Here is a 13382-nt window from a genome sequence, read left to right on the forward strand (position 1 = left end):
TCAGCTTTTCTGCATTGTTGGGTCTGACATATCACATCTTCCTCTTCACAATACCCTGTAGGTTTTCTATGGTGTTAAGGTCAGGAGAGTTTGCTGGCCAATTAAGAACAGGGAGACCATGGTCCTTAAACCAGGTACTGGAAGCTCTAGCACTGTTTACAGGTGCCAAGTCCTGTTGGAAAATTAAATTTGCATATCCATAAAGTTGGTCAGCATTAGGAAGCATGAAGTTCTCTAAAACTTCCTGGTATTCGGCTGTGATGACCTTGGACCTCAGAAAACACAGTGGACCAACACCAGCAGATGACATGGCACCGCAAACCATCACTGTGGAAACTTTACACTGGACCTCAAGCAACGTGGATTGTGTGCCTCTCCTGTCTTCCTCTAGCCCTGATTTCCAAAGGAAATGTTTCATCAGAGAACATAACTGTGGACCACTCATCAGCAGTCCAGTCCTGTTTGAAGCGAGACACTTTTGACGCTGTCTTTGTTCAAGAGTGGCTTGACACAAGGACTGCGAAGCTGAAACCCATGTCTTACATGCGTCTGTGTGTAGTGGTTCTTGAAGCACTGACTCCAGCTGCAGTCCACTCTTTGTGAATCTCCCCCACATTTTTGATTGGGTTTTGTTTCACAATCCTCTCCAGGGTGCAGTTATCCCTATTGCTTGTACACTTTTTTTCTACCACATATTTTCCTTCCCTTGCCCTCTCTATTAATGTGCTTGGACACAGAGCTCTGTGAACAGCCAGCCTCTTTTGCAATGACCTTTTGTGTCTTGCCCTCCTTGTGCAAGGTGTCAATTGTTGTCTTTTGGACAACTGTCAATTCAGCAGTCTTCCCCAGGATTGTGTAGCCTTCAGAACTAGACTGAGAGACCATTTAAAGGCTTTTGCAGGTGTTTTGAGTTAATTAGCTGATTAGAGTGTGGCACCAGGTGTCTTCAATATTAAACCTTTTCACAGTATTCAAATATTCTGAGATACTGAATTTGGGATTTTCCTTAGTTGTCAGTTATAATCTATGCAGTCAGCTTTTATATAAATCTCACAGTCAGCTATTAACTATTAACTAAAATATGTTTTTATTTATAACTAGCTGCTTAGTTGTAATAGTTTAAGCAGATAGTAAGTTGCAAAAAAAAATGTAACATAAAGAATTCCTTAAAATAAAAAATTGCTAAGAGAATCATGTTTCATTTGACACTTATTAAATATTAGGGTTACAAATTACATGTGCAAGATGCAACCAGATGCAGTTCTACAGTTTTTATAAAAATTGCTTCTGAGTGCATTTACAAGTCTCTTATGCTTGCTAAGGCTGCATTTATTTGATCATACATACAGTAAAATCACAGCAGTGGGTTGTGATGGTCCTCAGATCACCGTGTCAGGTTGGACTTATCTGTGAACGTGAGGATCCATGGAGGCCAGTTACTATAGGAACGTGTGCGGGTCCACGTGCATGTGACCACTCGAGCTCTTTTCATGGTAATTATGCAGTCAAGAGCAGTTCCACTCTAATGCTTCATATATCATTAAAATCCTCTATTATTACTAAAACCAGACAGTTTTACATATTACATTGTACAACTAATGTGCCATAACAGATAAATCAGGATTTTCATAAGGCCTGATCTCTTTTCTTTCACTGACCCACAAGGAAATATTCAAACGTGGATGTTGAGTGGTACTTCGACGGCATTAGACTGGCTCAATGGGCAGAAATACTCTTCAGAAATACTCAAAGACTGATTTGGTGTCAGGAGATAAAGGTTTGCAGGATTGCATTTCAGTCATGTATTATAATGTATTTTCAAACTTATCAGAGGATAGGACATCATTTTGTTCAGTTAGTTCAATGAGACACAGCAATTAAATCATGCAACATATAAGTTTCAGTGTGTACATTTTTGTGTTCATTTTCATCTGTTTTGTGCAGGTGTTTGTAAAGTGAAGTCTAAAATAAGTAATTAAACTCAGGGGAAGAGTTAGCATGTCAGCTGGATCCCTTTGAGCTGCCCCAGTGCTATATTTGTGTTTTATCCTCTGGAGATTTTTTCACACGTGGCCAAATGACTTCGAAATGTTTCCCAGTACATGTGAATGTGCCAAGCCATTTAAATACACAGGATATATGCTGCTAATAAACAAAAATGCTATAACAGTCTCAAAAAAATTGTAATGCTACCAATACAAAATACTTTATGTAAGAACAATAAATGTATGATAAAGGAATATGTTTTTTGCTATACATTTTATTTAAGAAAAGTAATTTAATATGTGTATAAATACTGAAGTGACAGGAAAGATTAAATCAAGGAGGACAGATGAATACTATGAATTAATAATTTTTTAAATAATGTAACATACACAAAGGTCCTGTAGAACTATATGTATATATTTATTATATTATATTTTAATCACAAATACAGTAAAAACAGCAATATTGTGAATATTATTACAATTTAATCCTATTTTAATCTGTAATTTAAAATTTATTTTAATACACATTTAAATAGTACTGTATGTGTACATTTATGTATTTAATCAAGTATACAGTAAAACAGCAATAGTGTGAATATTATTACAATTTAGTTCTATTTTAATTCTATTTAATTATATTCTATTTAATTTATTTTACTATTTCAATATATATTTTTTAAGTTTGTTATTCCTGTGATGCAAATGTGAATTTTCTGCATTATTACTGCAGTCTTCACCCCAAACCCTAATCTGTGTGTGTGTGTGTGTGTGTGTGTTTGTGTGCGTGCGTGCGCGTGTGTGCGCGTGCGTGCGTGCTTGTGCGTGTAAACCTTTCTTAATTTGTTGTAACAGCATTAGTTCACAGTCATGTCTTTGTTGACAGTTATCCTAATTTTTCTATTTTTCCATAAACCGAAACCGAAATAGCTTCTTCCCAAACTGTTTTCGAGTGGTGTTATTCCTCGGGACTTTTATTATGTAGTCGTACGGTGTCTGGCAGCCATTCAGAAAAGACTTGCCTCTTCAGAAAACGTATTTACAAGTTAGCGGACTTCCTGGGCGTCAAACGTTATCTGTCAGTTGAAACTGTTGCATCTACAGCATCACACGCTCGCCTCAGGTACGTGTCTGTGTGTACATTATATTATAAAACAGGACAGTGCGTGTGGGTTTGACGGGTTGAATGCAGATGTCTTTCTCTGCTGAGATTGCTGGTTTGATGGTGAATTTCACACTTTAGTTACTCGACGTGTCAGAACTGATTTGTATGAGCTTCACGTGTCAGTTAACGACGAATGCGCACACAAATTGAGGCCAACAGCCTTATTTATATTTAATATTAGAAGAAAGTATGGTTTGTTTTATTTCTTCCTGCAGGTGTTTGTTTTTACCGAGGTTGATTGAAAGCCACTTCTCTGAGTCAGGTGAGAGTCTTCAGCTGCTGAACTGCATCTGTACTCAATCTCTGATCAGATCGTGATGGATGTGATGATGGTTTCTGTGTCTCTTGTGTTTGCGGCTGTAGAGATGGAGAAACTAGAGACCTCAGAGCTTCAGTCCAGACTGTCATCCCTGTCCGTCTCGTCTTTCCCTGGTGTAACCTCAAAACACTGTGAAGCTAACCCTTTAAACAGGTTTGTGCAGGTTTATCGCAGCTCCATGATGGTTGTTTCAGATTCCAGAGGCATGTATGTAAACCTCACCCTTCCCATTTTCATTCTGAAGACTTCAGAGCACAGACCTTTCCCGGACAGTAATCCAACCGGACAGCCAAGCTAACATGGATGGTAACAGCGAATCCGCTCCGTCTCCGGAGGTACAGTGAGTTCAGATACATGTGAATAAGAGAGCGGTAGTTCTGTGCTTGACTGTCAGTCTGTCTGTCTGTATTGTGATGTTGTCAATAGGAGCCCAGCGCATCTCTGGGGACGACAGAAGCGGGCGACTCGCAGGAGAGCAGTACTTCACACCCCGGGGAGAAAAAAGGTTCGTAAAGCCCCCATTAGAGAGGTGAAGCTCATCTCAGGTAACCTTCTCATCATCTTTCATCATTGCCCCTCGAGAACAGAGCTGTCGGAACAAAAGAAGGATGTTATATATATAATATGTTTTAGCGGAACAAACTTGTGTGTGTTTTCTTTCAAGTCACTATAGGGCAAGTCACATGACTTTCAAAATCAGCATGCAGTGTACATTATATACTGTAGGCCAAGTTCTGTAGTATGTAGTTCAGAAGTTGTTTTATTTAGCAGATGTTTAGGCTCTGATTGCATAAAACACGATGAAAGCTGCTGTAAAAGTTATTGCAATGCCAGATATTCTCCGACGTTTCTAATCAATCCGCGTGTGAAATGAGAGAATATCACTCGAGCAGTCGTGTATGTCTCTGCAGCTCTTCCTCCGATGAAAGCAGCGTCCACGTGGACCTCCGCGGCTCTGAAGGAGCTGAAGACCAAGCTGCGTCAGGAGAAGGACTGCGTGGTGACGGTGTACCGCGGCGACACGATGAGCGTCCACGTGCCCACCGTCCCCGAGGCCAAGCACGTGTGCTGGGAGTTCGCCACCGATGGCTACGACATCGGTTTTGGGGTTTACTTCGACTGGTCACCGGTCACCAGCCGGGCCATTACGGTCCACATTAGCGAATCCAGTGACGATGAGGATGAAGACGATGACCTGGAAGGTGAGGGAGTACTTCCTGTCATGTGTTTCCTGCTTTTGTTCAGACGTTCCACACAGTCGCCTTCAGTTTTAGTATTTGGGAGGCAAGGGTGAAATGTGCTTATTTGAAATGGTTCAGTGTCTTATTAAATGTTTTGAAACTTTTTTTTTGTTGTTGTTGTTGTTTTGTACGAAGCTTTATAATTGGGAGATGCATATAAAATGCATCCATTAACATTTAGCAGATGCCTTTATCCAAAGCCACTTACAGTGCATTCTGGCTACACCTTTATTATTATTTTTTTAACCAGTATACTTTGAGTGATATTTGGACAATTGCTTTGTCAAACAGTCCCCCCGGTTCCTGGAGATGTTGAGAAGGGCTCTAAATCAGTTGCCAACTCGAACTTGGGCGAGATCCTGCCCGTGTACCGTCAGGACAGTCATCTGGCGGTTCAGAGCGGGAGCCACGAGTTTCCAGGAGAAGGGACGTACCAGCTGAAGTTCGACAACTCGTACTCGCTGTGGAGGAACAAGACTCTGTACTACAGAGTGTACTACAGTGCCTGAGAATCAAGGGCATATTTAAACCGAAGGTTTCAGTGATACTGGTTTTGATCCGATGTATTAAATCACTGTATAATTCTTGCTTTTGTTGATCTGTGCTTTTCATTTTATCCAAGCCCTCTCATAGATCAAAAAAAAGACATGTATTCAAAATGATTGGGGATCATGAGGCTCATGATACGTGCAATGTGTTTTATGTGGCTTTAGATGTTGTGTGCAAGATGTTATGTTTCATATAAATGCTCCATGTTTCCTAAGTGTGTTGTCTGACACCACAAGCGAACTGTGGCATCGTATATCAGGGACTACGGAGTAATCAGGGAACAGATATGGGTGGTGAAGCGGGTCGACACAATTCAAAGCAAGGAATCAATGTCCGTGATGTGGCAGACGCCACTGTTGATTCAGGGAATGATATAGGAGTGTTTTCTGTTTGTTTGGTTGTTGTTTTAATGCATTGAGCAGCGCATGGAATGGCCTCTGAGGTCCCACACACACTATTTCTAACATACTGGGTTTGTTTTCTCCGCCATAAGACACTGGAAGCCACAGCTAGTTTAGATATGTTTTTATGGCAGTCGTATAACAGTACTGAGATGACTGTCACTTCAGTCACCTGGGTTACTACTCGTGGGAATTGTCAAAGCTAGCTTGTTTACAACGTTAAACCATTTCCTGCCACAAAGGCTCATTTGTCACATAACTGATTCAATATTTGCTTGTCCCAGGCTCTTGTTTGGCATGATTTAGGGGTGTTTGGCATCAGTATAAGACATAATGCTGAAGGCCAGTTGAAGAGGTTTTATTTCCATTTATGTTCTTGGCTGATGCATCTTGACCAGAATGACTTCTAGCGAAGGTTTTATGATTTGTTTTGCTTGTAAGACGTGCAATATGCCACACTAAGTGCTGCCAGCAGGGGTTTTAGTATAGTATTTTGTTTCCTTCAGATAACTCTTCTTGATTATATGAAAACCAAATCATGCTGTGAATGTGCACCGTATGAGTTTCTTTCTGTACCTCAATTATTTGCATGTCTGGAGAGACGGTTGCATTGTGCTGCTGAGGTACACCGTTCTGCCCATGTGTGTTTCTGCTTGTCCTCCTCCTCTGTGTCTTGTTTGTATATGCATAGGATATGTGTTTGTCATCCCTGGTTTGCGTTTGTTTCATTTCTGTTTGTTTTCCACAATAAACATTAAGAGTGAAATCGGTGTGCAGTTGCTGCCTGTTTCATTTCCAGCTTTATGGTTCCTTGCTTCCTGTAAAATGTGGGTCTGCACTTCTTCTGAGAATAACCAGAAAAAGTGCTTTCTCAGCTGGTTTTCATTGGATGATCACAAGCTCCATTTACCTTTAAACAGATGTCAATGTATTGAGGTACAGATGAATCAGAAGTGTAATTGTTTCTTATTTTCGACAGAGGGCGCTGTTTGAAAAAAAGACCACATTATACAGTACATACATATATATATACAGTGGGGATCGAAAGTTTGGGCACCTTTGCAGGTTCCGTGAAAATGCGAGTAATTTTCAAAAAATAAGAGAGATCATACTGAATGCATGTTATATTTTATTTAGTGCTGTCCTGAGTAAGATATTGTACATAAAATATATTAACATTTAGTCCACAAGACAAAATAAATGCTGAAATGATTAAAATAACCCCACTCAAAAGTTTGGGAACCCTTGGTTCTTAGTGCTGTGTTCTGTTACCTGATGATCCTCGACCTTTCCTCGTCCTCGTCTTTCTGTTTTGTGAGGGTTGTGCATGAGTCCCTTGTTTGTTCTGAACAGTTAAACTGAGCAGCGTTCTTCAGAAAAATCTTTAAGCTCCTGCAGATTCTTCAGTTTTCCAGCATCTTTGCATATTTGAACCCTTTCCAGCAGTGACTGTATGATTCTGAGATACATCTTTTCAGACTGAGGACATTTGAGGGACTCAAACACAATTATTTAAAAAGATTCAAACATTCACTGATGCTCCAGAAGGAAACAAGATGCATTATGAGCTGGGGGGTGAAAACTTTTATATATAACTTAGAATATAACTTAAGATTATTATTAAGAAAGGATTTTTAGAAATATTGGCCAACTAAAAAGTATGAAAATGAAAAGTATGAACATGAAAAGTAAGAGCATGTACAGCACTCAGTACTTAGTTGGGGCTCCTTTTGCCTGAATTACTGCAGTAATGTGGCGTGTCATGGAGTCGATCAGTCTGTGGCACTGCTCAGGTGTTATGAGAGCACAAGTTGCTCTGATAGTGACCTTCAGCTCTTCTGCATTGTTGGGTCTGACATATCACATCTTCCTCTTCACAATACCCTGTAGATTTTCTATGGGGTTAAGGTCAGGCGAGTTTGCTGGCCAATTTAGAACAGGGATACCATGGTCCTTAAACCAGGTACTGGAAGCTTTGGCACTGTGTGCAGGTGCCAAGTCCTGTTGGAAAATTAAATTTGCATCTCCATAAAGTTGGTCAGCATTAGGAAGCATGAAGTGCTCTAAAACTTCCTGGTATACGGCTGTGTTGACCTTGGACCTCAGAAAACACAGTGGACCAACACCAGCAGATGACACAGCACCCCAAACCATCACTGACTGTGGAAACTTTACACTGGACCTCAAGCAACGAGGATTGTGTTCCTCTCCTCTCTTAATCCAGACTGTGGGAGCCTGATATCTAATGGAAATGCAAAATTTGCTTTCATCAGAGAACATAACTTTGGACCACTCATCAGCAGTCCAGTCCTGTTTGAAGTGAGACGCTTCTGACGCTGCCTGTTGTTCAAGAGTGGATTGACACAAGGAAAGCCCATGTCTTGCATACATCTGTGTGTAGTGGTTCTTGAAGCACTGACTCCAGTTGGCTAGCTCCCCCACATTTTTGATTGGGTCTTGTTTCACAATCCTCTCCAGGGTGCAGTTATCCCTATTGCTTGTACACTTTTTTTCTACCACATCTTTTCCTTCCCCTTCGCCTCTCTATTAATGTGTATTAACATATTTGAACAGCCAGCCTCTTTTGCAATGACCTTTTGTGTCTTGCCCTCCTCGTGCAAGGTGTCAATTGTCGCCTTTTGGACAACTGTAAAGGCAGCAGTCTCCCCCGTGATTGTGTAGCCTACAGAACTAGACTGAGAGACCATTTAAAGGCTTTCAGGTGTTTTGAGTTAATTAGCTGATTAGAGTGTGGAACCAGGTGTCTTCAATATTAAACCTTTTCACAATATTCACATTTTCTGAGATACTGAATTTGGGATTTTCTTTAGTTGTCAGTTATAATAATCAAAAATTAATAGAAATAAACATTTGACATTTATTGTGTGTGTATAATGAATAAACATAATATACAAGTTTCACTTTTTGAATGGAATTAGTGAAATAAACAAACTTTTTGATGATTTTCTAATTATATGACCAGCACCTGTAGTTAGGATATATATGTATAATTACACGGTGGGCTCTTTCATTTAAGTAACTTCACTAGATGACCTGATATTATTGTTTTACTTGTATCAGGTTCCACCTAAGCAAAACATGTAAGGCGGTTTGTTTGTTGAGTATTTCTCAGGGTAAAAATGTCTTGGCTACGGAAGTATGTGAGCATTTCCGTCCTTATTGCCCCAGGAGAAACATGTTGATTAATGACACTGATTTCAGGTGAATACGTGCTTTTTTTTTTTTTTTTCAGTTTTAGCATGAACAGCTGTTTCATATTGAGTTCCTTAAAAGCAAGCAAAGCCTTCTCTCTCACACATGTAGATCAGATTTGTTAATACATTCACAGACTCTATGTATTTTTGTGCAATAAATGTTTTCTCTTATATTCCATGTATTTTACACGTTTTCACGTTTGTATTTTTTGTCCACTTTCACACATTTTCCTTGAAGTCACTGGAATGTACAGTACAGCTCATCACTTGTGCACATGCAGTCTTTTCAACAAAGCATAGTACTTTGTACCAAACACAAACAAACAAATGTTCTACTTTGCTACAAAGAAACTGAACTGTCTTAACTTATTAACGAAGCATCTCACACAACTGATTATCAAAATGTTTTATTGATTGTTTTAATCATTCAGATTATGCCTTCAAATCATCAGGAGTATCAGGCTGACAGGATGGATGACTGGCTTTGAAAGCATCAATCTCAATTAAGGTCTGGTTTAACCTTCTGATGGTAGGGAACTGGGACATATCCACCTTGAACCTTTGCAGAGAGTAGAGTCTACATTATAGCATTTTGCATTGCATAAACATTAATTTCAGCTCTAATGAGACATGTTGTACCTTTCAGCGTTGTAGACTTGAGGCACAAGACAAATATCTGCCATGGATATCTAGAAGCGTAGCAATGTTTCAAAGCATGTTAAAACTGAATTTAGAATTATTAAAAACTACTGTTCAAAACCTTTTAATAAATTAATATTTTATTCAGCAAGGATGCATTAAATTGCTCAGAAATGACAGTAAAGGGATTTAAATGTCACATAATATTTCTGTTTAAAGAAATGCTGTTCTTTTTGATGAATGTAATTTCAAACAAGAATGAATTATATTTTAATATAAATTCAAATTTCAAATATAAATATATATCAAATATATATACAAACTTTTTTTTTCACAATATTACCATTTTAACTATTTTTCTACTCTATATGTAGTGAGCATAAGAGACTTCTTTCAAAAGCATTAAACAAAGCAATATTTTGAACAGTAGTGTAGATCACATACTGCTAATTAAATTCATATTTGATTTATTTGATAAGGTACATTAGGGTTATTACCTCATCGCCAACACAGTATTTCCCTGCCGTCTGCTTCAGAATAGGCTCTAAGGCTTCAAATTACACATGCGATAAAAGTCAATTACACAATTAAAGCAATCAGCTATGAAGTAGTGGTCGACAGATATGTGTTTTTTGACTGCCGATATCTTGAAAACCAGGGGGCCGATAACCGATATAAAACCGATATAATTTTTTACAATTATTGTATTTAATATTTAAGAAATTTGAAATCATTTGACAACGGATTCAAAAATAAATGTGTAAAAGAAACATGCTTATACTTTAGATGAAAGTATTTTTCACAAATAAATAATTATTTAATAAAAATATAATTAAAAAGAAAGTAAACACTGTAACCAAAAGGGCGCTCAGTATTCTGGGAAGTTTGTGTGCATTAGGAAACATAATTTTCAAATAAAGCCAGGGTAACCCTCATTTTACATACAGCACACAGTGAAAATGACATGAATATGACAGAGGCCAAATGCATAAAGTGCAGCATGATTTAAAATCACGAGTTTATAGTTTAAAGCATTCAGTTCACACACAGAGACAATCACGCAGAGAACACACGATCATGCTGGATACACATACACACTTCACAAGATTATTAGATAGACTTCTATTCGTATTAGACAGAACTGTTTACTATGACGACGAACAAGAGAGAGAGTGTGAGTACTGTGTGCGCTCAGGCGTTAACTTTCTCAGCGCTGTCAAAATAAAAGTCCCGCCTTGAACACATCGGCCAAACAGAAAAACTATAGCCGATATTTGAAAAATGCTAAATATCGGCCGATATATCGGCCATGGCAATACATCTGTCGAACACTACTATGAAGTTACAATATTTGCAGGAAAATGTGTTGAGACCACTGATCTATATATGACTGGATCACTCATCGTGTTGAGCCATTGAGTCACATTTAAACCGCTGACCTAAAATAACTCGATTTGAAGCTAATCTGTCAAACGGGATAAGTTGTTATGTCATGTGTATGTAAATACATTTTTACTTCAGGTGTTATCTGCAGTGCTTACGGTCTTTTGGGGCAGGATAATCAATATATTTTAATTGTTTAGGTAGGTGTGTCTGTGAACTGACAACACAGATGACTGATCAAATACAAAATATAGCCTATTTCTTTATGAGCATATTTATTCAGGAATTATTAAACATGAAAGTATTAGTATCAGAAATGGATTTGAATATATTACAGCGAATAATACAATTATGTTGTTAATATTGCGCCATATTGAAATGAAAAGCTTAACTTACTATCTCTGCACTGTACAGTATATAGTCAATTTATTTCTCTAAATAAATTAAATGATTTCAGAATGTGCACTTTGTCGATTATTTTAAATGTTGAGGTCGTGCCCATCAGATTTTTATCATGTTCATAATATTCGTTACTGTAATGAACGTAGCTTTTTAATAAGTAGGGGAAATTCTATGAAAGATATTTCAGATTTATAAATGCCAACATGTTAGGTCACGTTTTCTTATTAAAATCATACAATTTCATATTTATTCAATAGAACGTTAACGCACAACTAGGGATTAGCAATAAGGCGGTGCGGCGGCTTCACTTTAATGACGTCATGAGAAATCCAGTTTTATATTATTGATCAGTGGTCGAGACTGTTACTGCAGCAAAGATAAAAATTAAACTGATGCGATGGTTTAAATGACCATGAGATGTAACTACACTGAAAGAAAAACTTAATGGGAAAAACGAACCCTCAAATCCTCGGTTGATGAAATGCTGAGCCCACTGTACCTTCTCTGCTCCAATTTTCTGAAGCACATACAGATTCTGAAAAACAGCATTATTGGAAATAATGGGGTCTTTAATGTAATGCTTGATTGATATTCCTTAAATAAAGCACTGATGCTAAATACTTGCTTGTAAAAGACAAATGTTTAAGTTGCAGATGAAAGCCTGATACTTATGAAAACATTATAGAGACTTGAGTCTACAGTCCCACCTAAAACCATTCAAACAACTTCTTTATGGTTGAAATTGTTACTTTGTGCAACTATAAACACACTTTCATGTCAAACCTGGAGGGGCTGGATCCCAGACGCGATGATGTCACAGATGATGCGGACCTGACCCCTCTGCTTTGGGTCTGCAGGCAGGAGGCGGGGCTCTGGACGAGTCTCCTCAATGTACTGGATGATGGCCAACTGTGGTAAATAACAAAACTATGTAAACATAGAAATAATTTCTTTATGTGGGCCACAAAGCAGAATGCATGTTCTTACCGACTGAGACAGGGTGATGCCATCAATGGTGACTGCAGGCACTTGCTGCATTGGGTTTATTGCCTTAAATTGATCTGTAAGCTTGTGAAAAAAAAGATAATTATTTGAGTTAACATGGAATGTTATAGACACGGCTAGTGCAGAGATTTCTGCAAATATATAACGTTACCTGTTGCCCGCCGTCCTTGATGAGATTTACTGCCTTTTGCTCATATTCAATCCCTTTCAATGCAAACGCTGCAAATATTAAAACACGTTTAAATTACATTAGAAAATAAAAACATGACATTTTACATGCTTGAGAGAGATAGATGATGGATGTATTCAAGACTAACCTATCCGGACTCTCCAAGAGCATGAACTTCTATAATATCCATAAAGAACAGGCTAGAACATGACAATATAACAGTCAAATAATGCATTACAAACAATAACTTCGTTTAAGATAAGAAACAACATATTTAACCTTCGCTTGTGTCGCCATAGCATGCATATAGCAGTTCAGTTTCTACAGAGACTTTACAAGAAAAACCCACTACTTAGTCAACCAATGAGATGTACCACCGAAAATCCTCCTCCTGGCTGGGTTTCTCGTGACTAAGCAACTTCAGTGGACACACATCGGGAAATGATTTCGTTTGTGTGTGCGTTTAGATGCCTGTCATCTCTCAGCTGCAGTGTATGGATGTACAGGGTTTATGTATTTACCTTGATTAAACGTGCAGCTGATGCACTCATATTAGACCGTCGGTTCCCGAAAAGAATGGAATTCGTTCGAGATGGATTTATACACAACATACACTGTAGCAGTAATGATCGGTTTACTAGAGAGAACTTCTTGTGAACCGAATCTCGTTGAGGATTCAGTCGAACCGATTCGCGAGAAGGTTGAAATGTGTTCGTTTTGGAATAAAAGCTTGCTGGGAATAATAATGTTTGTACCAATATTGGGTATTATTAATGTTAATTTATTAAAAAATAACATTATTATGTATTGTAATTAATAATATTCTTATTAAAAAAATGTTTGAATAAACAAAACACGTGACACAATATTATATAATCGAAAACAAATAAACAACCGTTTTACAAAAAG

The 13382-nt window shown here is 38.1% G+C and overlaps 2 protein-coding genes across 3 annotated transcripts; one reads left to right on the top strand and one right to left on the bottom strand.

Moving 5' to 3' along the window:
* Positions 1-2964: 2964 nt before the first annotated feature.
* LOC113060522 (protein TMED8-like) lies at positions 2965-6430 on the top strand. The gene is made up of 7 exons (XM_026229498.1): positions 2965-3108; positions 3366-3412; positions 3514-3622; positions 3714-3804; positions 3896-3974; positions 4381-4671; positions 5002-6430. Exons 3-7 carry the CDS (start codon positions 3516-3518, stop codon positions 5217-5219), a joined length of 786 nt encoding a protein of 261 aa, XP_026085283.1. The 5' UTR covers positions 2965-3108; positions 3366-3412; positions 3514-3515; the 3' UTR covers positions 5220-6430.
* A 2836-nt stretch (positions 6431-9266) lies between these two features.
* Positions 9267-13166, bottom strand: gstz1 (glutathione S-transferase zeta 1). 2 transcript variants are annotated; one of them, XM_026229501.1, is made up of 9 exons: positions 12995-13166; positions 12622-12673; positions 12456-12523; positions 12287-12367; positions 12083-12208; positions 11759-11834; positions 10012-10064; positions 9515-9564; positions 9267-9434 (listed from the first exon to the last, which is right to left on the bottom strand). In XM_026229501.1, the coding sequence occupies exons 1-9, from the start codon at positions 13082-13084 to the stop codon at positions 9308-9310; spliced, it is 723 nt and encodes a 240-aa protein (XP_026085286.1). In that variant the 5' UTR covers positions 13085-13166; the 3' UTR covers positions 9267-9307. The 2 variants fall into 2 exon arrangements, with proteins under 2 accessions (XP_026085286.1, XP_026085287.1); XM_026229502.1 differs by lacking the exon at positions 12995-13166 and adding an exon at positions 12753-12908.
* Positions 13167-13382: the final 216 nt, after the last annotated feature.

This window comes from Carassius auratus, chromosome 42 (assembly GCF_003368295.1).
Source record: "Carassius auratus strain Wakin chromosome 42, ASM336829v1, whole genome shotgun sequence".
Classification (NCBI taxonomy): domain Eukaryota; kingdom Metazoa; phylum Chordata; class Actinopteri; order Cypriniformes; family Cyprinidae; genus Carassius; species Carassius auratus.